This window comes from Oncorhynchus nerka, linkage group LG21 (genome assembly GCF_034236695.1).
Source record: "Oncorhynchus nerka isolate Pitt River linkage group LG21, Oner_Uvic_2.0, whole genome shotgun sequence".
In the NCBI taxonomy this organism is placed as follows: Eukaryota; Metazoa; Chordata; class Actinopteri; order Salmoniformes; family Salmonidae; genus Oncorhynchus; species Oncorhynchus nerka.
Window position 1 is genome coordinate 30,738,245 of NC_088416.1, and position 23,385 is coordinate 30,761,629.

Genomic DNA, 23,385 nt, shown 5'->3' on the forward strand with positions numbered 1-23,385 from the left:
GGGAGGGAAGCTCGGAAGGGGAGGGGGTCAGAGTGGGCTGATGGGAGAAGGGGTAGGGAGGGACGCTTGGAAGGGGGAGGGGGGGTCAGAGTGGGCTGATGGGAGGAAGGGGTAGGAAGGAAGCTCGGAAGGGGAAGGGGAGGGGGGGAGGGGAGTGGGCTGATGGGAGGAAGGGGTAGGGAGGAAGCTTGGAAGGGGAGGGGGTCAGAGTGGGCTGATGGGAGGAAGGGGTAGGGAGGAAGCTCGGAAGGGGAGGGGGGCTGATGGGAGAAACGGGTGGAGAGGGATGCTGGGAAGGGGGAGGGGCAGGTGCATCACTAATAGCTTTATAAAAAGGTTACAGCATGTCGCTCCCTCTTTATAATGGGCCCTAGCTGTGCTGGAAATGCAATTTCCGGGAAAGATAATGCGCGAGTGAGAGGGGGAAGTGTGTACCTTGTGCTTGTGCTTGAGAAGGGGAGGGAGAGAGAGGGGTTGGTGAGAGAGAAAGACATATAGAAAACAATAGAGGGAGAGAGAGAGAAAGGCGGGTGGTGAGTAGAGGTGTACTCTGTGAGTGTACTCTGTTTATCACAGCAGTGTAAAGGGTGGCGGTGTAAATGTAGAAATACTTAATGTGAGCATTATCTGTGGACACTACACTGTCATGTATCTGAACAAACATGATTCCTGAGCTTCCTGCATGTCTGATTCAGCCATGTACACTAATTAACCTCGTGCCTCCACTGGATAGGAGTTTAAACATAGCCTGATTACATGCGCATGCTTTTCCAAGGGTAAATGTAATTGCTAGTCATGTTCCAGAGACAAATTCATTGCACACTGCCTATAAGGATACTCTTCCAATTTCTTTCTCACTCACTGCATTTTACATGTAGGTACAGAATTGATTACATTTATCATTTCTATTTCATTGTATCGAGAATGGGGAGTGTAAGGCTGTTGATATGTCAAACTGAACAATTATAATCAATATTGACCTTCAGTTGGCGTGTGTGTGTGTGTGTAGAGAGAGAGTGAGAGAGCACTGAAGAACAAGTCACAGAATATTGCCTGGGTTTCTCTCATCAATCAGCTTCCCTCCATCTCTTTCTATATCTCTATACCCCTATCACCTAATCTATCAACCACGGAACATCCGGGACTGTCTGTCACTCTCTCCCCTTCCTCTCTGTAGAGTGTTATACACCATCTCTCTCTCTCTCTCTCTTTCCCCATCATGACTCATCCTGCCTGCCTCACCTCCTTCAGTTAATGATGATGGTGACACGTGGGACTTCCTCAATGGAGTGACTCATCTGATCACACATAACTTTCTCTTTGACAAGGGAATCTGCTGCTGCCTCAAGTCACTGCACCTGGTTGAGCAGTATGGTTCTGGGGTTGTATTCGGAATGTGTAACATTAAACGTAATAAATATTAATCTGACCTGTTTTACAACTTCTATGTATGCTAAGGGTCAGGAATTTAGCATTGTTTAGAAATAAGAAAAATCAATAACAGAATATACACATGGAATTACATTCTCAACTGATATTCAGAACATTGTTCACACTTTAGAGCGCTCAGTCCAGGTTTAAATTATCCTGAATAAACCCCAGAGGAAGTGCAGATGGAGTCAGGCTGTGAGGGGAACATTTCTCCCCATAGGGTCTTTCAACCTCTCTACATGGAGGCTTTGGTTCTTTATATTAATTCACCCAGGTTTAGAAATTGCAGGTGCAATTCTAAAAGGTCTTGAAGCTTCTGGAATCATTGTGAGTCAAAGGTTTATTTTCTAAGATATCTATATAAATCTAAGTTTGTAGTAAATGAGGTGAGCCTAAGAGAGCCAATGCTACTGTGTCATTGGAATACCTGAAAATATTGGAACATCACCTACAAGAAACAGGAATGACAACCTCGTAATCAGTGATGCACTCTGATAAGTGCTTACCTTGCATTATTAACACAGGTACGTTGCCTCTCTGAATAACACAGTGATAGCACCGGTGGAAATATCTGATATAGGTCGCCATCTTGTGGCCGTCTACTGTCACTGCATAGTCAACGGACGTAATCAATAAAGCCTAGTCATTGCTATTACAATTTGTAGGGTCTTTGCGATTACTGTCAAATGCTAGCTTGCACATAATTCATATATTCTACATTTTCTCCCAACATATATTTACCATTTGTGGAATCGTTAGGCTAAGAACATAAAATAGTGTTTCCTTGTTCAGTAACTTGCATGTCTGCTAGTTTTTAGACATTACTGGGAGTAATTAACATTGTACTGAGGTAAGAAGGACATTTTAAAAGGTCTTAGGGCTAGGCCCCTTTTTTCTCAATTTCCACCTGAATGATGTGCCCAAAGTAAACTGCCTGTAGCTCAGGCCCTGAAGCCAGGATATGCATAGAATTTATACAATTGGAAACACTGAAGTTTGTAGAAATGCTAAAATAATGTAGGACAATATAACACAATGGATATGGTAGGAGAAAACCCACAGAAAAACCAAGCAGATTTTTTTTTTTGAGAGGCCATCCTCTTAGAAATGCAAGAGAATGGTCATATTGTAAAATAGCTCTCTGGATGCAATTCCTATGGCTTTCATAGGATGTCAGCAGTCTATGTTCAAGACTTCAGGCTCATGAATAAGAAATTGCAGTTTTTGTAAGAGGACAGTCTTGGAAATCCGTGTTTTTGCGAGCCATGACGAAGTTGCGCACCTGCTAAAATTGGTTTCCTATTGAACATACTTCTTTCAAAATAAATATTATGGTTTGATTACATTTTAGGGTGTCTGAGGAGTAGATTGAAATGTATTTGGACTTGTTGAAACAAAGTTTAGGGGTAGATTTTCAGATTCCTTTCTCTGCAAGTTGAATGAGTGGATTACTCAAATCGATGGCGCCAAATTAACAGACTTTTTGGGATATAAAGAAAGATTTTATCTAACAAAACGACACTACATGTTATAGCTGGGACCCTTTGGATGACAAATCAGAGGAAGATTTTCAAAAGGTAAGTGAATATTTAATCTTCCAAAACAACTTGTATATTCACAGAGGTTAGAGAGTTATCCACTCAGACTTTGCAGCTCTGCATTGACTAATAATATAAATGATTTACATGTAATGCGTATCTCTCACCAGCAGGTGGCAGTAACCCTACTATTATGTTCTTCTCAAACCTTTAGAGATTGTTGCTGAGGCAGAAGTGCATATTATGTCCAATAGAGAAAATAAAACGAGAACATTGATTAAAAAGTATAAGACATTCCTGTTGGCTATGATCCACACCCTGGGCCACGTTTGAGCAACAATCAGCATTGCGATTGGTCAAAGGATAAAAATGAATGACAGTAAAACAGAATGTGTCCTGCCCTCATAAAAGGCAAGAGCGAACACTCAACATCCTTTTTATTGCAATATCCATTTATTGTTCACATCAGACAAATCTTTACAAAACAGAAGGTACGTTGTAACAAGATGAAATGAAGTGTTAAAACTCAACACTTTTTTTTTGTTACTGCATTATTTATCGTCTTATTATTTTAAAATAGAACTAAATCAAACTGTAGATGTATTGTATGTGCACCAAGGAACACACATTCTGACCCAAACATAGTCAAGCCATCTGTGTAGTATTTTGTAGCTGCTGTCAGTTTTGGCCTAGCAGTTAAGAGCGCTGGGCCAGTAACTGAAAGGTCACTGGTTTGAATCCCAGAGACGACAAGGTGCCCTTGAGCAAGGCACTTAACCACAATTGCTTCTGTAAGTCGCTCTGGATAAAAGCATCTGCTAAATTACTTAAATGTAAAAGCAACAGACCCCTCAAGATTGTGATAGTAGTATACAGTGCACTTTGTCCTAATTCACTGACTTTGGTGTATAGGGAAAGGAGGATACCTAGTCAGCTGTACTGCTGAATGCATTCACAGGGGGATACCTAGTCAGCTGTATTGCTGAATGTATTCACAGGGGGATACCTAGTCAGCTGTACTGCTGAATGTATTCACAGGGGGACACCTAGTCAGCTGTACTGCTGAATGCATTCACAGGGGGATACCTAGTCAGCTGTACTGCTGAATGCATTCACAGGGGGATACCTAGTCAGCTGTATTGCTGAATGTATTCACAGGGGGATACCTAGTCAGCTGTACTGCTGAGTGCATTCACAGGGGGACACCTAGTCAGCTGTACTGCTGAATGCATTCACAGGGGGACACCTAGTCAGCTGTACTGCTGAATGCATTCACAGGGGGATACCTAGTCAGCTGTACTGCTGAATGCATTCACAGGGGGATACCTAGTCAGCTGTACTGCTGAATGCATTCACAGGGGGATACCTAGTCAGCTGTACTGCTGAATGCATTCACAGGGAGATACCTAGTCAGCTGTACTGCTGAATGCATTCACAGGGAGATACCTAGTCAGCTGTACTGCTGAATGCATTCACAGGGGGACACCTAGTCAGCTGTACTGCTGAATGCATTCACAGGGGGACACCTAGTCAGCTGTACTGCTGAATGTATTCACAGGGGGATACCTAGTCAGCTGTACTGCTGAATGCATTCACAGGGGGACACCTAGTCAGCTGTACTGCTGAATGCATTCACAGGGGGATACCTAGTCAGCTGTACTGCTTAATGCATTCACAGGGGGATACCTAGTCAGCTGTACTGCTGAATGCATTCACAGGGGGACACCTAGTCAGCTGTACTGCTGAATGCATTCACAGGGGATACCTAGTCAGCTGTACTGCTTAATGCATTCACAGGGGGATACCTAGTCAGCTGTACTGCTTAATGCATTCACAGGGGGATACCTAGTCAGCTGTACTGCTGAATGCATTCACAGGGGGATACCTAGTCAGCTGTACTGCTGAATGCATTCACAGGGGGACACCTAGTCAGCTGTACTGCTGAATGTATTCACAGGGGGATACCTAGTCAGCTGTACTGCTGAATGCATTCACAGGGGGACACCTAGTCAGCTGTACTGCTGAATGCATTCACAGGGGGATACCTAGTCAGCTGTACTGCTTAATGCATTCACAGGGAGATACCTAGTCAGCTGTACTGCTTAATGCATTCACAGGGGGATACTTAGTCAGCTGTACTGCTGAATGCATTCACAGGGGGATACCTAGTCAGCTGTACTGCTGAATGCATTCACAGGGGGATACCTAGTCAGCTGTACTGCTGAATGCATTCACAGGGGGATACCTAGTCAGCTGTACAACTGAATGCATTCAACCCAACCCCTCTGAATCAGAGAGGCACGGGGGGGCTGCCTTAATCGATGTCATCGTTGCCCGGGGAAGAGTGGGTTAAGTACCTTGCTCAGGGGCAGAACCACAGATTTTTACTTTGTCAGCTCGGGGATTCAATCCAGCAACATTTTGGTTACTGGCCCAATATGGGCTGGCAGGTGAACTATTACAAGAGAAACTAAACCATGAGGGGATTCTATTGTTAGCATAAAACCACGAGTCATCTTTGGTTGACTCAAACCTTGGTCCGGGAGGGCACCTGTTTTGATGCAGAATGGCTGCCAGTTTGGGACGAGGAGAGGTCCAATCCAGGCCTGATTTAGAGTGGACCAGGACCTTTACATACACTCTTGTCTTCAGTAATAAAGTTGATACAATTAATGTCCCCATTTCTCCATAACAACTTAATGTAAGGAGAGCAGTGGGGTGTCTGTGTAAAAATCACATTCTCATTACAAAAAATAACTATTTACAAAACCATACAAACAGGTTTAAGTGTAAGAAAGTGGAAAAGAGGGGAGGTATAGCCTAGAGATTAGGAGAGGTAAGTGAGTGTGTGTGTTTGTTTCGTTGGGTGAGAATGTGTATGTACATCCAAAAGTGTGTGTATTTTGGTAAGTTTGTCAATATTAAATGTATGTTTTCTTATGAGTGTTTTCGTGTGTGTGTGTGTTGTCCAGCAGAGGGAAACATTCCACAGCACAGTGGCGCTATAGTCAGGATACAACACAAAGAAGAGAACCAACCAGTGGTAGAAAACCATATGCCAGTGGGAGGGAGTGGGGAGTGGAGGGTGAGATATGAGCATACTTGAGTAAAAGTAAAGATACCTTAACAGAAAATGACTCAAGTAAAAATGAAAGTCACACAGTAAATACTACTTGAGTAAGTCTAAAAGTATTTGGTTTAAAATATACTTAAGTATCAAAAGTAAATGTAATTGCTAAAATATACTTAGTTAAACGTAAAAGTATAAATCATTTCAAATTCCTTATATTAAGCAAATCTTTTTAATTTATGGATAGCCAAGGGCACACTACAACACTCACATAATTTACAAACAAAGCATTTGTGTTTCGTGACTCCTCCAGATCAGAGGCAGTAGGGATGACCAGGGATGTTCTCTTGATTAGTGCATGAATTTGACCATTTTCCTGTCCTACTAAGCATTAAAAAATTATTTGGGTGTCAGGGGAAATGTATGGAGTAAAAAGTACATAATTTTCTTCAGGAATGTAGTCAAGTAAAAGTAGGCAAAATATAAATAGTAAAGTACAGTACAGATACCCCAAAAAACTACTTACAGTAAGTAGTACTTTAAAGTATTTTTACTTAAGTACTTTACACCACTGGATATGAGTGAGGGCTGTGCAAATCAAAATTAAACTGTTTGTGGCAACCACACCATATATACACATCAAATAAATACATCTATGATCAATCTCCTCATAAATAAATCACATTATCACATGAATAGGCAAAGTCCAATAATATCTCTCTACAGCCCAGAGACAGGGAATCTTGGTTTTCCAGTGTGGCGTTCCGTTCCATGCCGATGTGATCCGTTCCATTCCAGGCAAAAGGGGTGTGTAAGTAAACAAGTATTTTAGTGACATCACAATGACAAAGCTTTGGTAACCAAGGTTCCCTGTCCAGATACATTGAGTGTAAAATCAAATGTTTTGTACTGTACAAAGCTCATGTCCTGTCACTTGTGATGTATTTCAAAATGTGTCTCATCCGGTCTTACCAAATCTGTATCTATTTCACGCTGACTTGCGGCAGCTGCAACCAATCGAAAGCGGAGAAAAAGAAACCGTCTGCAGTTTCATCCTGTTTGTTCTTGTATCGTCTTCTCCTCAGTGATATGAACAGAATCCTTTGATCTGGGTAATGTCGTGCAGAGCTGAAGAGAGGTCTGATCTGTGTGTGTTGTCTCTATGCTGTATTTGGAAGGTGCAGTAATTAAGTACCACAGTTGCTACAGAAGGTGATTGGTCCGTAAACATTTGAGTTTGTTGACTCTTGCAGATATTTGATGATTGGCTCATTCTAGGATACTGAAAATGAGCCCTAAAGCCAGCGGAGAGCGTTCATTGAGCGGTTGTTTGGATTCATCTTACAATTGCACAGAGACACAAATGGCTGAAGTGTTTCAGGATGACTGGCTGCATTGCCTGTGAGGAAGGACATCTCCGACAGACAGTTGAAAACACAAAAGAACACAGTTCTCAAATGGATTCTGACAGTTTCTCCTTACAAGCACGTAGAAGACATCACCTTGACGTAGAAGACATCACCTTGTGATGTCAGTGAAATGTGTACTTCACACAATGAAGCAGATTCACAAAAAAAAGTCTGCAAAACAAAAAAGAAGTCTCTGAAAACAACTAAATGAAAGAGGCATAACTGTACCTGACACTGTACTGAATGTTCAGCTGGACAGCTGTTAAGTCTTTGTGAGTCTCACTTTATGAGCTCACCTTTCGGTTCCCCCAGGGGTTTGGGCTTGGACAAGGTTAGGGGGTGGTGCGTAGAGGTCTGAGTATGCTGTGTGTGTGCGTGTGTTTTGAAAGTCTAGACCTGCGTGGAGTAGGATCTGTAGAGGGTGGAGTAGCGGCCTGCCGGGTGGGCGGCGCAGTGGTGTTCGTGTGAGTGTTCATGTTCGTGTGGCTGGTCTAGACTTCGCTGGAAATGGAGCGAGACGGAATGAGGACATCTGGGGTGGCGGGGAACCGATACGGCTGATGGTCATGTGATCTCTGTGAAAGGAGACCCCCTCGGAGTCTGCAGGGGAGAGAGAGGAGTGAAAAAGAGAGAGGGAGGGACAGAAGAGAAGAGAGGGAGGAAGAAGGAGAGAGAGAGAGAGGGAATGAAAGAGACAGAGAGAAAGATGGGGTGGAAAGAGTGATGAAAAAAAGAAAAACGAGTGAGGAGCAAGAGAAAAAGATCCAAAGTTGGTCAAAATGGGTGGTGAACGTAGGGATTGTAGGGGGGGCAGGAGGAGGAGAGTGCAGGATGCTGGTGACACAGATAGAAGGATAGAGATCAAGTGAGGGATAAGGGAAAAGAGCAAGGTGGGAGACAGGGGAGAGGAGGTCAGGTGAGGGTTAGTGTAGGTGACAGACAAGAGGAGACACAAGCAATCTCAAAGCTGCTCCCTTGAATCACACTTCCAACAGGAGGTCCTTCTCTAGTGCCTTCTGCTCTCCCTTATCTAAAGAGCTCACAGTGCTCCTCTCATTCACTTCAAAGTTCTAAGAGGCCTTCAAAGCTTCAACCACTGAGGGATGGTGAATGAATGCTGAGGAAGAGACTACTGCAAACGGCTCCCTCTAAAGACAAGGTTTGGTGTTCTTGTGCTTTGGTCAGGGTTGAGGGTTAAGGGGTAAGGGGTGGTGCTGGGGCATGCACTGTGAGGGGACATCTACTTTTGGGATTGGGGGAACGACAGAAGGGGAGAGAAGGGGTGCATGTCTGCCCCCCCCCCTGTGTGTGCAGCCCTGCCGCTCACCCACCCCCACCCCTTACCTGAGTTCCACTTAACTTTTCGAGTGGACTCTCCACACAGGGCAGAGCCACCATGGGCATGCCTAGCACCGACTCAGGGCGCTGGGGTCGCGGGGGAAGGGGAGGGGGCCTCGTCTGCTGGAAGTTGTTGATCACACAAGTCACCTGGAGAGAGAGGAGTGAGAAAGAGAACGGGGACTGAGTTAATAAGAAAATAAAAGGTAATGCCAAAATTATGGAAGTATGCTTGTGGTAATTGTCAATTTGAAAGACCCATTTGAAAGACCCATTTGCGACCAAGCTTGAACTTCCTGACTGATGTCTTGAGATGTTCCTTCAATATATCCACATAATTTTCCAGCCTCATGATTCTATCTATTTTGTGAAGTGCACCAGTCCCTACTGCAGCAAAGCACCCCCACAACATGATGCTGTCACCCCCATGCTTCACGGTTGGAATGGTGTTTTTTGGCTTGCAAGCCGCCCCCTTTTTCCTTCTAACATAATGATGGTCATTATGGCCAAACAGTTATATTTTTGTTTCATCAGACCAGAGGACATTTCTCCAAAAAGTATGATCTTTGTCCCCGTGTGCAGTTGCAAACCGTAGTCTGGCTTTTTTTATGGCGGTTTTGGAGCAGTGGCTTCTTCCTTGCTGTCGATATAGGACTCGTTTTACTGTGGATATAGATACTTTTGTACCTGTTTCCTCCAGCATCTTCACAAGGTCTTTTGCTGTTGTTCTGGGATTGATTTGCACTTTTCACACCAAAGTACGTTCATCTCTAGGAGACAGAATGCGTCTCCTTCCTGAGCGGTATGACGGCTGCGTGGTCCCATGGTGTTTATACTTGCATACTATTGTAAATACCTCTTACCACTACAATAATAGGTGAGGTTAGCATTTTTTGGGGGGGTATGAAATTCCGGCCTCTAAATTTCTCACTCCTCAATATTATACTTTTGGGGCTCACTGTAAGCGAAATGAGAGTGACATTTCTCATCCCATGGCGAGAAGTACCAGGATTAACAGCCCCTGTGCTTATGAACTTAAATATCAACGGAAAATGTCAGCAATATACATCACTGTTACATTCTATCACCCTCATCTCCCTGAATAATGACTTCCCTAACCACCCTCTTCTCCCTCACCATTCCCTCAGCAGCTCCCTCCATCCTCCCCTCCCCTCCCTCCCTCTCACCATTCCCTCAGCAGCTCCCTCCATCCTCCCCTCTCCTCCCTCCCTCTCACCATTCCCTCAGCAGCTTCCTCTATCCTCCCCTTCCCTCCCCTCCCTCCCTCTCACCATTCCCTCAGCAGCTCCCTCCATCCTCCCTCCCTCCCTCCCTCCCTCCCTCCCTCCCTCCCTCAGCAGCTCCCTCCATCTTCCCCCCCCCCCTCCCTCCCTCCCTCCCTCCCTCAGCAGCTCCCTCTATCCTCCCCTCTCCTCCCTCCCTCTCACCATTCCCTCAGCAGCTCCCTCCATCCTCCCCTCCCTCCATCTCACCATTCCCTCAGCAGCTCCCTCTATCCTCCCCTCCCCTCCCTCCCTCTCACCAGAAACACAGCGATGGCTCCTCCAGTGAAGAAGCCGGCCAGGACGTCGGCCCAGTGGTTGCGGTACTCTGCCACCTTGACCACTCCCACCAGAATGGCCAGGCATAGCAGGGTCAGGCTGACCGTAGGCTTGGTCAGCCGAGTGCCTTTGGTCCGGAATACCAGCGTCACATACATCTGAGACAGACAGGTAGGGGGAGGAGACCAGGAGGACTGTCAGGAATTGTAATACTGTAGGCTGGGTATCAACACTATACTATAGGGTGGTATACCAAAACATGTGTATCAAACTGTCCAAACTCCTACTCCCCAGACCAGAACCTACCACAGTGTAGACTGCAGAGTAGACACTGAGGGCTGCGTCCTTGGAGGGGAAGGATTTGCGTGCGGATGCCACTACCAGGGGGTTTCCAGTGCAGGCACGGGGCTGGGTGATGTACTGCATGTTGGATGTGCACCCCAGGGCCGTGTAGTTAGGCCGGCAGGCAGACAGGAAGTGAGGCGTCTGGTTTCCTGTCACCACCTGACCCGCGTTGGCAAAGATGGTGGTGGTGAACAGGCCGAAGGAGAACACCCCTGGGGGAGAGAGAGAAAGAGAGAAAGAGCGAGAGAGAGCAATGACAGCCAACTAAAATAGGACGAGTTTAGTTATCCCCAGCCCCCCTCGGATCCCCTGTTATCAGCTGAGGTGTGAAATTGCAAAAGCCTTCATGATCACCTGAAGTGATGAATGTGCAAATCTGTCTGAAATTCTTCACACCAGTTTTAGCCATCATCATCATCATCATCATCAAACTGCTGAGGCATGTCTCTTCCTGTTTCATTGTTGTGTTACTTGCATTCTCATGTCTCTTCCTGTTTCATTGTTGTGTTACTTGCATTCTCATGTCTCTTCCTGTTTCATTGTTGTGTTACTTGCATGCTCGTGTCTCTTCCTGTTTCATTGTTGTGTTACTTGCATTCTCGTGTCTCTTCCTGTTTCATTGTTGTGTTACTTGCATGCTCGTGTCTCTTCCTGTTTCATTGTTGTGTTACTTGCATTCTCGTGTCTCTTCCGGTTTCATTGTTGTGTTACTTGCATTCTCATGTCTCTTCCCGTTTCATTGTTGTGTTACTTGCATTATCATGTCTCATTCCTGTTTCATTCTTGTGTTACTTGCATTCTCATGTCTCTTCCTGTTTCATTGTTGTGTTACTTGCATGCTCGTGTCTCTTCCTGTTTCATTGTTGTGTTACTTGCATGCTCGTGTCTCTTCCTGTTTCATTGTTGTGTTACTTGCATGCTCGTGTCTCTTCCTGTTTCATTGTTGTGTTACTTGCATTCTCATGTCTCTTCCTGTTTCATTGTTGTGTTACTTGCATGCTCGTGTCTCTTCCTGTTTCATTGTTGTGTTACTTGCATTCTCGTGTCTCTTCCTGTTTCATTGTTGTGTTACTTGCATTCTCATGTCTCTTCCTGTTTTATTGTTGTGTTACTTGCATTCTCGTGTCTCTTCCTGTTTCATTGTTGTGTTACTTGCATTCTCATGTCTCTTCCCGTTTCATTGTTGTGTTACTTGCATTATCATGTCTCATTCCTGTTTCATTCTTGTGTTACTTGCATTCTCATGTCTCTTCCTGTTTCATTGTTGTGTTACTTGCATGCTCGTGTCTCTTCCTGTTTCATTGTTGTGTTACTTGCATGCTCGTGTCTCTTCCTGTTTCATTGTTGTGTTACTTGCATTCTCGTGTCTCTTCCTGTTTCATTGTTGTGTTACTTGCATTCTCATGTCTCTTCCTGTTTCATTGTTGTGTTACTTGCATGCTCGTGTCTCTTCCTGTTTCATTGTTGTGTTACTTGCATGCTCGTGTCTCTTCCTGTTTCATTGTTGTGTTACTTGCATTCTCGTGTCTCTTCCTGTTTCATTGTTGTGTTACTTGCATTCTCATGTCTCTTCCTGTTTCATTGTTGTGTTACTTGCATTCTCATGTCTCTTCCTGTTTCATTGTTGTGTTACTTGCATTCTCATGTCTCTTCCTGTTTCATTGTTGTGTTACTTGCATGCTCGTGTCTCTTCCTGTTTCATTGTTGTGTTACTTGCATTCTCGTGTCTCTTCCTGTTTCATTGTTGTGTTACTTGCATTCTCATGTCTCTTCCTGTTTCATTGTTGTGTTACTTGCATTCTCGTGTCTCTTCCTGTTTCATTGTTGTGTTACTTGCATTCTCATGTCTCTTCCTGTTTCATTGTTGTGTTACTTGCATGCTCGTGTCTCTTCCTGTTTCATTGTTGTGTTACTTGCATTCTCGTGTCTCTTCCGGTTTCATTGTTGTGTTACTTGCATTCTCATGTCTCTTCCTGTTTCATTGTTGTGTTACTTGCATTCTCATGTCTCATTCCTGTTTCATTGTTGTGTTACTTGCATTCTCATGTTTCTTCAAATGTAGCAAGTTCAATCAGGAAGGCTTGTCTGAATGCTTGTTTAACTTCATCAAGCCGCAAAACATAATTCACTCTATTATACCGCAAAACAAGCCGCAAAGCATAATTCACTCAATTGTACTGGCATAGTGGGAATGAATACAAACTTTCATCATCATAGCGTCTAGTTCTTATCCTCTATCGTATTAGTCATGTGCAGAATGTCATTCACCTATCTATAAGCGCGGCACAATAATGCACATTCTGCAGGCTTACTGTTAAACCTATCACTTTCCTCTCTTTCAACCAATGGGTGTCAATCTTGGGATGTATTTCTATGTCAACTTACCCATGTTCTCTCACTTGCTGTTTTTCAGCAGATGTTTTGGACAACCATCCACCTTCCCACAACCAGCAGCTATAATAACCTTAAGGCCTGTCATTATATTATTATTATCTATATGATCTATATTATGATTAATATTATCAATATTATTATTATTATTATTATTATCTATATTATTATTTTCTATATTATTATTTATATAATTATTATCATCATCTATATTATTTACATTACTATTATTATCTATATTATGATTAATATTTATCGTCAATATTATTTATATTATTATTATTTTCTATATTATTATCTATATTATATTATTATTTTCTAAATTATTATTTATATTGTTATAATAGTAATATATATTGTTTATATTATTATTTTCTATATTATTATTTTCTATATTATTATCTATATTATTATTATTTATATCTATATTATTATTATTTATTATATTATTATAATAAATATTACACATATTATTATTATTATCTATATTATTATTATTTATATCTATAGTATTATTATTTATTATATTATTATTATAATAAATATTACACATATTATTATTATTATCTATATTATTATTATTTATATCTATAGTATTATGATTATTATCTATATCTATTAATATTATCTATATTATTATTATTATGATCATCTACATTATCTATATCTATTAATATTATCTATATTATTATTATTATGATCATCTACATTATCTATATCTATATATTATTATTATGATCATTATTATCTATATTATTATCATCTATATTATTATTGATATTGTAATTATTAATATTATTATCTATATTATTATTATTTATATCGATAATATTATGATTATTATTTATATTTATTAATATTATCTATATGATTATTATTATTATTATTATTATTATTATCATCATCATCTACATTATTATTTATATCTATATATATATTATTATGATTATCATTATTATCTATATTATTTATACTATTATCATCATCTATATTATTATTAATATTATAATTATTAATATTATTATCTGTACTATTATTATTATCATCTATATTATTATTATCTGTACTATTATTATTATTTATACTATTATTATTATTACTGCATTGTTGGGAAAGAGCTCTCACTGTACTGTTTTACACCAGTTATATCCTGTGCACAGTGACAAATACAATCAACATCTACATTTTCCTTTAAAAATACATCAAATGTAGGTACCCTTTTGTAGATATTTCCAATTCCAGGTGTGTATATATCATCTTGTTGGACACACTAATCATTCAAGACTAGTTCAGGCAGGGCTGGATGGTGTTGGCCTAAACTCTAGAGGCTGTAGTGGTTACCTAGGAAGCGGACGATGCGTCGCAGCAGGGGGTTGAAGTAGCAGCAGTCTGCTGTCACTATGGTCTTCTCTTGCGTCCCCTCAGCCTTCAGAAAGAACGCCACCAGCTCCCCTACCAGGATCTGTAGAGAGAGAGACAGAGAGAGAGAGAGGGACAGCGAGAGAGAAACATAGAGAGAGAAACAGAGAGAGAGAGAGAGAGACAGTGAGAGATCCAGTTAGCTTTATTGAGGGCCCTGAACTGAGCGAGAGAGCACGTCTTGAAAACGACAAGGTATTTGATTTAATTTAGGCTATGCACAAGTTCTCAGAAAGCCACTTGCCCACACAGACCTCAACTCTCTCACACAACACGTGGCTTAATGTCAGCACGTGGCTAGTGATCCCCATGTTCACACCCACACAGTTTAATTTGAAACCCTCATCATCAACATCACATCCGCAGGAGTCCAGCCATTTTTTTTGTTACAAAAAATACCCACCTTTGGAGTGAGGAACGTGCCAGGCTCGTGACAGCCGCAGAAACCAGATAACAGTAGCTACATTTTACACCCACTGAGTGCATGTTGCTTTATTGAGGGCCCTGAACTGTGAAACTCACTCTTTTATACATGGTACTCAGACAACATCAACTATTTCCCATTTCCGAAGCGACTTGCCTCAACAAAACATTTGTTGGTTCTTCTGGAGAAAACCATGTGTTTATTACTCCAACAGCAAGGACCTAGCTAATAGCCACATTAACACTAAAGCATAACGGAATCCAAGTTATGTTTTCATGAAATATAAATGTAAAATGCACTCGGGATCCACAATACAGCGGAATAGCAGAGAATAACATGTTATCTTCCTTTATTTATAGAAATGAGAGAGAAAGAAAAGTCTCAGGTCTAAGAAAAATGAAGACTGGAGAGTTTGAATAAGCTAACAGCCTCTGAAGCAGAGGCTCTGTGTTCCTATGTGCGTGCCCCAATAGCACCCCCCCCCCCCCCCCATTAGGGAAACATAGATCATAGCGACTAATGGTTCCATAGCAACATTAAATTAACTCTAATATGAACCATGACATTAAATTGGAAGGAGATGATCAACACAAACTAGAGGTTGCCGAGTGACTGACCGCTGACTGACAAACACATGTCCACACAGTAGATCTGTGAACATGTGTGAGTTATTGGGCTTCATCCCATCCTACTCCTGCATGGATCAGTACTCTGAAACACTGATTCTCAGTCTGCTAAAAGCTGTTCAGCAGTAGGGTGGTGATCCTGTTCAGAAGCATATCACATAGTCAATACTGTACAACCATCCCTCTTTCACCACTGTTAATAGCTACATCCTCCAGAATTGGAGCAGATGAAAACACTTTGGAGATACAATCAGTACAGAGAGGGAGATAGAAGAGCGTGTCGAGATGGAGAGGGAGCGAGTGAAGGGAGAGGGACACAGAAAGAGAGGGAGATAGAAGAGCGTGTCGAGATGGAGAGGGAGCGAGTGAAGGGAGAGGGACACAGAAAGAGAGGGAGATAGAAGAGCGTGTCGAGATGGAGAGGGAGCGAGTGAAGGGAGAGGGACACAGAAAGAGAGGGGGATAGAAGAGCGTGTCGAGATGGAGAGGGAGCGAGTGAAGGGAGAGGGACACAGAAAGAGAGGGGGATAGAAGAGCGTGTCGAGATGGAGAGGGAGCGAGTGAAGGGAGAGGGACACAGAAAGAGAGGGGCGAGGGAAAGAGAGAGAACAAACTGTAGCAATGAATTATTCACGGATGTGCCTGGACCCTGTCTGCATGGTGAATCATGTTGCACATTATTTCAACCGACGTCTTTTAAATGACCCCCCTCCATCATGCTGCTGCGTGTCTCTATTCTTACTGCTCTCTTAAGGAGTCAAGGTAACATTGCTGGAGTGTTTGTGTTGTAGACAGGACATTGGCTGCTGTACTTAACTTCCTTGACATTAAAACACAATCACGTAACATTTCTGTTTCCACACAGCACCAGTTGACTGATGTGAAGCAGAAGGGTACTCTACAGTAAGTGTTTGTTCCCAGTGTTATTAGACCCACTCCACCACACCTCTGAGGAGGAAAGGAGAGAGAGAGAGAGTGGAAAACACACAGGACGGTTGGTTTCAATTACATTTCTATCCCAGTCAATTCAGGAAGTCAACCAAATTCTAATTCCAATTCCAAACTTCCCTCATTGAAAAGCATTGAGTTGGAATTGAAATGTGAATTTCAGTATACTTCCTGAATTGACTGGAATTAAACTAAATGTTTTACACCAACCTTGGCAGACAGGCAGTAGCCCCTCAACAGACTAAGAATAGTATCTGACCAATCACTGGGCTGTCTGGGCTGTGACATCAGTCTAATATCCGTTGTGTGGAGACACAGAGTGGACAGGAAGAAGAGAAAAGAGAACATGTCCTGCACTTCACCCTCGTCTGCCACTGAATCAGAGAAAAGCTCTGACCAGTGGGATGAACTGGACCCTGACACTGTTGGGGTGTGTGTCTGTGTGTGTGTGTGTGTGTGTGTGTGTGTGTGTGTGTGTGTGTGTGTGTGTGTGTGTGTTTTAATGTGTGCATGTGCCTGTGTGTGTAAATATTCCTGCCAGAGTGAGAGCAAGTTGGAAGAGTCAGTTCGTGTTTGTGTGTAAGCAACTGGGTAAATATCTTTACTGTGCATATCAAAATATGTGTCTTCTCCAAAACAAGTTGGGAATCAGTTCTAATCACGTGGGAAAGATGGGGAAGGAGATATGAAGACAGGGAGAAGAGGCAGAAAGAAGATAAGGAGCAGACGAGGCAGGGAGATAACAGCCCTAGGTAATCATCTGAGGCTAATTCCAAGAGGCCTGTTAGATCCCAGATAAACACAGACAATAAAACCGAGAGTGACAAGAACAGCAGCAGCCTCCTGACAACAACACAGCACTGGAGCAGAACCATTGTTCCTCAGATACACACAGACACACACAGACACAGACACACACACACACACACACACACACACACAGGGCTACGGATGCTCAGCGAACCGACACACACCGCTCTGGTCCAACAGCTGACTCTGTCAAGATGAGTGTGTAGGGAAATGGAAGGCTGATGATTCCAATCCCATAAGCAGATGCATTATGGGACATGGTATATCACCTCTACTGTCATTCTTTGTTTGTATCGGTCATCACCTACAGTGGAATCTGACCTGAATCACCTCAACATACACTGGGCTTTAGATAGGTCTACCATGTAGGCTACATGTCACAGCGGATTGAGTTGATTATCCTCTGGTGCTGAGAGAATAAGCTACAGCCTACAACACTATGAATGGTACGTAAAGGAAGTGTTAAGGGCCTTGGCGACTTGGAGTTAGATCCCATCTAGTACATACAGTAGTGGCTGGGATTGTATAGTGTATACAGTATCATGTGAATATGAAGAGGATCCAGGCTGTACCACATCTCCACGGAGGGTTGGAACAGCTGGCCAGACTGGGGATTGCTAAAACCATTTGTTCAACATGAACTGTTACAAGAGGGAACAAGCACTATCGCGGTTGAATGAAATCTGTAAACGCGTGTGCACGCACAAACGCACGCACGCACGCACACACGCCAATTAACTAATGTGTGAGTGCACTTCATGGACATTGATATAGCTCTCTGATATGAAGGGAAAATAACTGTTTTCAACGCACTTATTTCAGTGTAAACAGCTAAACATTTACTGTTTCTATGGTTGACATGTACGGTTAATCATTCTGGCTGTTTTCGGTTTGTTCTAATGCTGTGATTTCTATAGTCTTTACCAACCATAACCCTTTAGTCTTGTGTTATATCACTCTTCTCTTACCCACTCCTTCCTCCCTCATGTCATTTTCTATGTCAGTCAACCTTTATAGATGTTTCCTCCCAGTCCCCAACAGGGAAAGTAGGTTAGGATTGCTCTCCCCCTTTCTCTCGTTGTCCTTCCCCTCCATTCTTCAACTCTTTAATTTCATGCTCTCTTTTCCCAAAATCTCCTCTTTTAAATCCCTCGAAATTCCCTGTCGCCAGCCAAACAGCTAAGCCACAGCTGCAGATGAGGAACAGAGTATGTCTTTCGTGTGAAAAGCACAGAGATGCAGGAAGAGAGGCAAAAGAGAGGAGCAGAAGCTGAAGAGAGTGAGAATGAGTGAGTAAAACAGAATTGGATGATGCTGGTAACTGGTCTCTGGGGTGCTGAGTGAAGCATGTCCCTCTACCAGGACCACTGAGGTGTCTCTGCTTTCTGCCTGAGCGTAAAAGGGATCAGTCATCCGTGCTGTGGAGCTGTGACTAACGAGTTCACTCTAATCACATTGCACAAGCGGGTGTATGTCTTCAGCTGTCACATACAGTACAACTAGATACTGGAACATAATCTGCTTATATCATACACATATGTACATTATACACACATACAGTATTACTTTACATGCAGGTATATGTAGGCTCCATCCATGGCCAATCAGGTCAGTAAAGAAACCTTCTCAGAAGGAACCAGGCTAATGGTACATGGAGCTGATAAGAGGCAAAGCTCTGCCATAAACTATACAAGAAACTATACCATAAGCTATACCATAAGCTATACCATAAACTATACCATAAACGATACAAACTATGCATAAACTATACAAACTATAACATAAACTATACCATGAACCAAGCTATACAATAAAATATACCATAAACTATAAGGACTATACATAAACTATATATAAACTAAGATATACAATAAAATATACCATAAACTAAGCTATACCACAAACTATATATAAACTATACCATAAGCTATACTATAAAATATACCACAAACTATACACAAGCTACACCATAAACTATACCATAAACTAAGCTATACCATACACTATACCATAAACTAAGCTATACCATAAACTACATATAAACTATAACATAAGCTATACCATAAACTAAGCTATACCATAAACTATACACAAGCCACACCATAAACTATACCATAAACTAAGCTATACCATAAACTATACCATAAACTAAGCTATACCATAAACTATAAACTATACCATAAACTAAGCTATACCATAAACTATACCATAAACTATAAACTATACCATAAACTAAGCTATACCATAAACTATAATCTATACCATAAACTAAGCTATACCATAAACTATACCATAAACTAAGCTATACCATAAACTATAAGCTATACCATAAACTATAAGCTATACCACAAACTAAGCTATACCATAAACTAAGCTATACCATAAACTATACCATAAACTAAGCTATACCATAAACTATACCATAAACTAAGCTATACCATAAACTATAAACTATACCATAAACTAAGCTATACCATAAACTATACCATAAACTAAGCTATACCATAAACTATACCATAAACTAAGCTATACCATAAACTGAGCTATACCATAAACTAGAAACTATACCATAAACTAAGCTATACCATAAACTATACCATAAACTAAGCTATACCATAAACTATAAACTATACCATAAACTAAGCTATACCATAAACTATAAACTATACCATAAACTAAGCTATACCATAAACTATAAACTATACCATAAACTAAGCTATACCATAAACTATACATAAACTAAACCATAACCTATACTATAACTATACCATAAACTATACATAAACTAAACCATAACCTATACTATAACTATACCATAAACTATACATAAACTAAACCATAACCTATACTATAACTATACCATAAACTATATATAAACTATAACTATACCATAAAGTAAACATAAGCTATATACAAACTATACCATAAAGTAAACTATACCATAAACTATAAACTATACCATAAACTAAGCTATACCATAAACTGTTCCACTGGATGTCATAAGGTGAAAGCACCACCACTGGATGTCATAAGGTGAAAGCACCACCACTGGATGTCATAAGGTGAAAGCACCACCACTGGATGTCATAAGGTGAAAGCACCACCACTGGATGTCATAAGGTGAAAGCACCAATTTGTAAGTCGCTCTGGATAAGAGCGTCTGCTAAATGACTTAAATGTAAATGTAAATGTAAACTACACAAACTAACCTATACTATAACTATACCATAAACTATACATAAACTAAACCATAACCTATACTATAACTATACCATAAACTAAACCATAACCTATACTATAACTATACCATAAACTATATATAAACTATAACTATACCATAAACTATACACAAACTATACCATAAAGTAAACATAAGCTATATACAAACTATACCATAAAGTAAACTATACCATAAACTATAAACTATACCATAAACTATAAACTAAACCATAACCTATACTATAACTATACCATAAACTATACATAAACTAAACCATAACCTATACTATAACTATACCATAAACTATAACTATACCATAAACTATACACAAACTATACCATAAAGTAAACATAAGCTATATACAAACTATACCATAAAGTAAACTATACCATAAACTATAAACTATACCATAAACTAAGCTATACCATAAACTATACGTAAACTACACAAACTAACCTATACTATAACTATACCATAAACTATACATAAACTAAACCATAACCTATACTATAACTATACCATAAACTAAACCATAACCTATACTATAACTATACCATAAACTATAACTATACCATAAACTATACCATAAAGTAAACATAAGCTATATACAAACTATACCATAAAGTAAACATAAGCTATATACAAACTATACCATAAACTAAACATAAGCTATATACAAACTATACCATAAACTAAACATAAGTTATATACAAACTATACCATAAACTATGCATAAATTATACCCTAAACTATACCAAACTATACCCACTCTCAGAGAGAAAGTCATGCAAATAAAAAGAGCAACAGAGCAAAAGAGAGAGAAACAGTAGAGAAATGAGAAAGCAAGTGAACCAGATGAGAAAAGAGATAGAAAGAAGCGACAAAGGGAAGGAGTGTATCGTTTGATGGTGCGATCAGTGTATCGTTTGATGGTGAGATCAGTGTATCGGCTCTGATCGAGCTCAGCAAAGTGATTATCATTGCGGTCAGTCAGATAATCCTTGTGATTGTGTTGAGGACTGTGAAGCTGCCTGTAAATTGTCCTGCTGCACGGATACCAAAACAGCACCACTTCACAGTGGCTAAACTAGACACCGTCATTCTCCTTACAATAATAGGTGACAACCTCTCTTTTTCTTAATGGTGTGTACTATGTACCTTCACTTCAACCCCTCTCTACTAGATCTATTGTGTTTTTCTCATAGGGAGATAAAGGAAACTCCTACTCTCCCACCATCTCTTTCTGCGCCTCCACACTCAATATTTCTCTATCCACTCCTTGTATTTCATCATCTGGTACTCTTCTCACCTTTATCAATTTGTCATTTCACCTTTGGCACTCCTCCTTCAACCCCTCCCCCCTCCCCTCTGCACCCCTCCCTTACCTCCTCCTTCTCTGCACCCATCCCTTACCTTCTCCTCTACACCCCTCCCTTACCTCCTCCTTCTCTGCACCCATCCCTTACCTTCTCCTCTACACCCCTCCCTTACCTCCTCCTTCTCTGCACCCATCCCTTACCTCCTCCTTCTCTGCACCCATCCCTTACCTCCTCCTTCTCTGCACCCATCCCTTACCTTCTCCTCTGCACCCCTCCCTTACCTCCTTCTCTGCACCCCTCCCTTACCTCCTCCTTTTCTGCACCCATCCCTTACCTTCTCCTCTACACCCCTCCATTACCTTCTCCTTCTCTGCACCCCTCCCTTACCTCCTCCTTCTCTGCACCCTCCCTTACCGTCTCCTTCTCTGCACCCCTCCCTTACCTTCTCCTCCTCTGCACCCCTCCCTTACCTCCTCCTTCTCTGCACCCCTCCCTTACCTTCTCCTCCTCTGCACCCCTCCCTTACCTACTCCTACTCTACACCCCTCCCTTACCTTCTTCTCCTCCTCTGCACCCCTCCTTACCTTCTTCTCCTCTACACCCTCCCTTCCTTACCTTCTCCTCCTCTGCACCCCTCCTTACCTTCTTCTCCTCTGCACCCCTCCCTTACCTTCTCCTCCTCTGCACCCCTCCCTTACCTTCTCCTCTGCACCCCTCCCTTACCTTCTCCTCCCTTACCTTCTCCTCCTCTGAACCCCTCCCTTACCTTCTCCTCCTCTGAACCCCTCCCTTACCTTCTCCTCCTCTGAACCCCTCCCTTACCTTCTCCTCCTCTGCACCCCTCCCTTACCTTCTCCTCCTCTGCACCCCTCCCTTACCTTCTTCTCCTCTGCACCCCTCCCTTACCGTCTCCTCCTCTACACCCCTCCCTTACCTACTCCTCCTCTGCACCCCTCCCTTCCTTACCTTCCTCTTCTACACCCCTCCCTTACCTTCTCCTCCTCTGCACCCCTCCCTTACCTTCTTCTCCTCCTCTGCACCCCTCCCTTCCTTACCTTCCTCTTCTACACCCTCCCTTACCTTCTCCTCCTCTGCACCCCTCCCTTCCTTACCTTCCTCTTCTACACCCCTCCCTTACCTCCTTCTCCTCTGCACCCCTCCCTTACCGTCTCCTCCTCTACACCCCTCCCTTACCTTCTCCTCCTCTGCACCCCTCCCTTCCTTACCTTCCTCTTCTACACCCCTCCCTTACCTCCTTCTCCTCTGCACCCCTCCCTTACCGTCTCCTCCTCTACACCCCTCCCTTACCTTCTTCTCCTCTGCACCCCTCCCTTCCTTACCTTCTTCTCCTCTGCACCCCTCCCTTCCTTACCTTCTTCTCCTCTGCACCCCTCCCTTCCTTACCTTCTTCTCCTCTGCACCCCTCCCTTACCTTCTTCCCCTCTGCACCCTCCCTTACCTTCTTCTCCTCTACACCCCTCCCTTACCTTCTTCTCCTCTGCACCCCTCTCTTACCTTCTTCTCCTCTGCACCCT

At 42.0% G+C, this 23,385-nt stretch overlaps 1 protein-coding gene across 2 annotated transcripts in view; it reads right to left on the reverse strand.

Moving 5' to 3' along the window:
- Nucleotides 1–3,343: 3,343 nt before the first annotated feature.
- LOC115110568 (phospholipid phosphatase-related protein type 5-like) overlaps nt 3,344–23,385 on the reverse strand; it is a 49,252-nt gene continuing 29,210 nt past the window's right edge. The window contains exons 3-7 of one of the 2 annotated variants that reach the window (XM_065006585.1): nt 14,426–14,546; nt 10,655–10,905; nt 10,330–10,506; nt 8,809–8,936; nt 3,344–8,048 (exon numbers count right to left, since the gene is read on the reverse strand). In XM_065006585.1, coding sequence (XP_064862657.1) covers nt 7,940–8,048; nt 8,809–8,936; nt 10,330–10,506; nt 10,655–10,905; nt 14,426–14,546 — 786 coding nt within the window. In that variant the 3' untranslated portion in view covers nt 3,344–7,939. Of the gene's footprint in view, nt 8,049–8,792; nt 8,937–10,329; nt 10,507–10,654; nt 10,906–14,425; nt 14,547–23,385 lie in introns of both variants that reach the window. The other variant, XM_065006586.1, reaches the window with a different exon arrangement.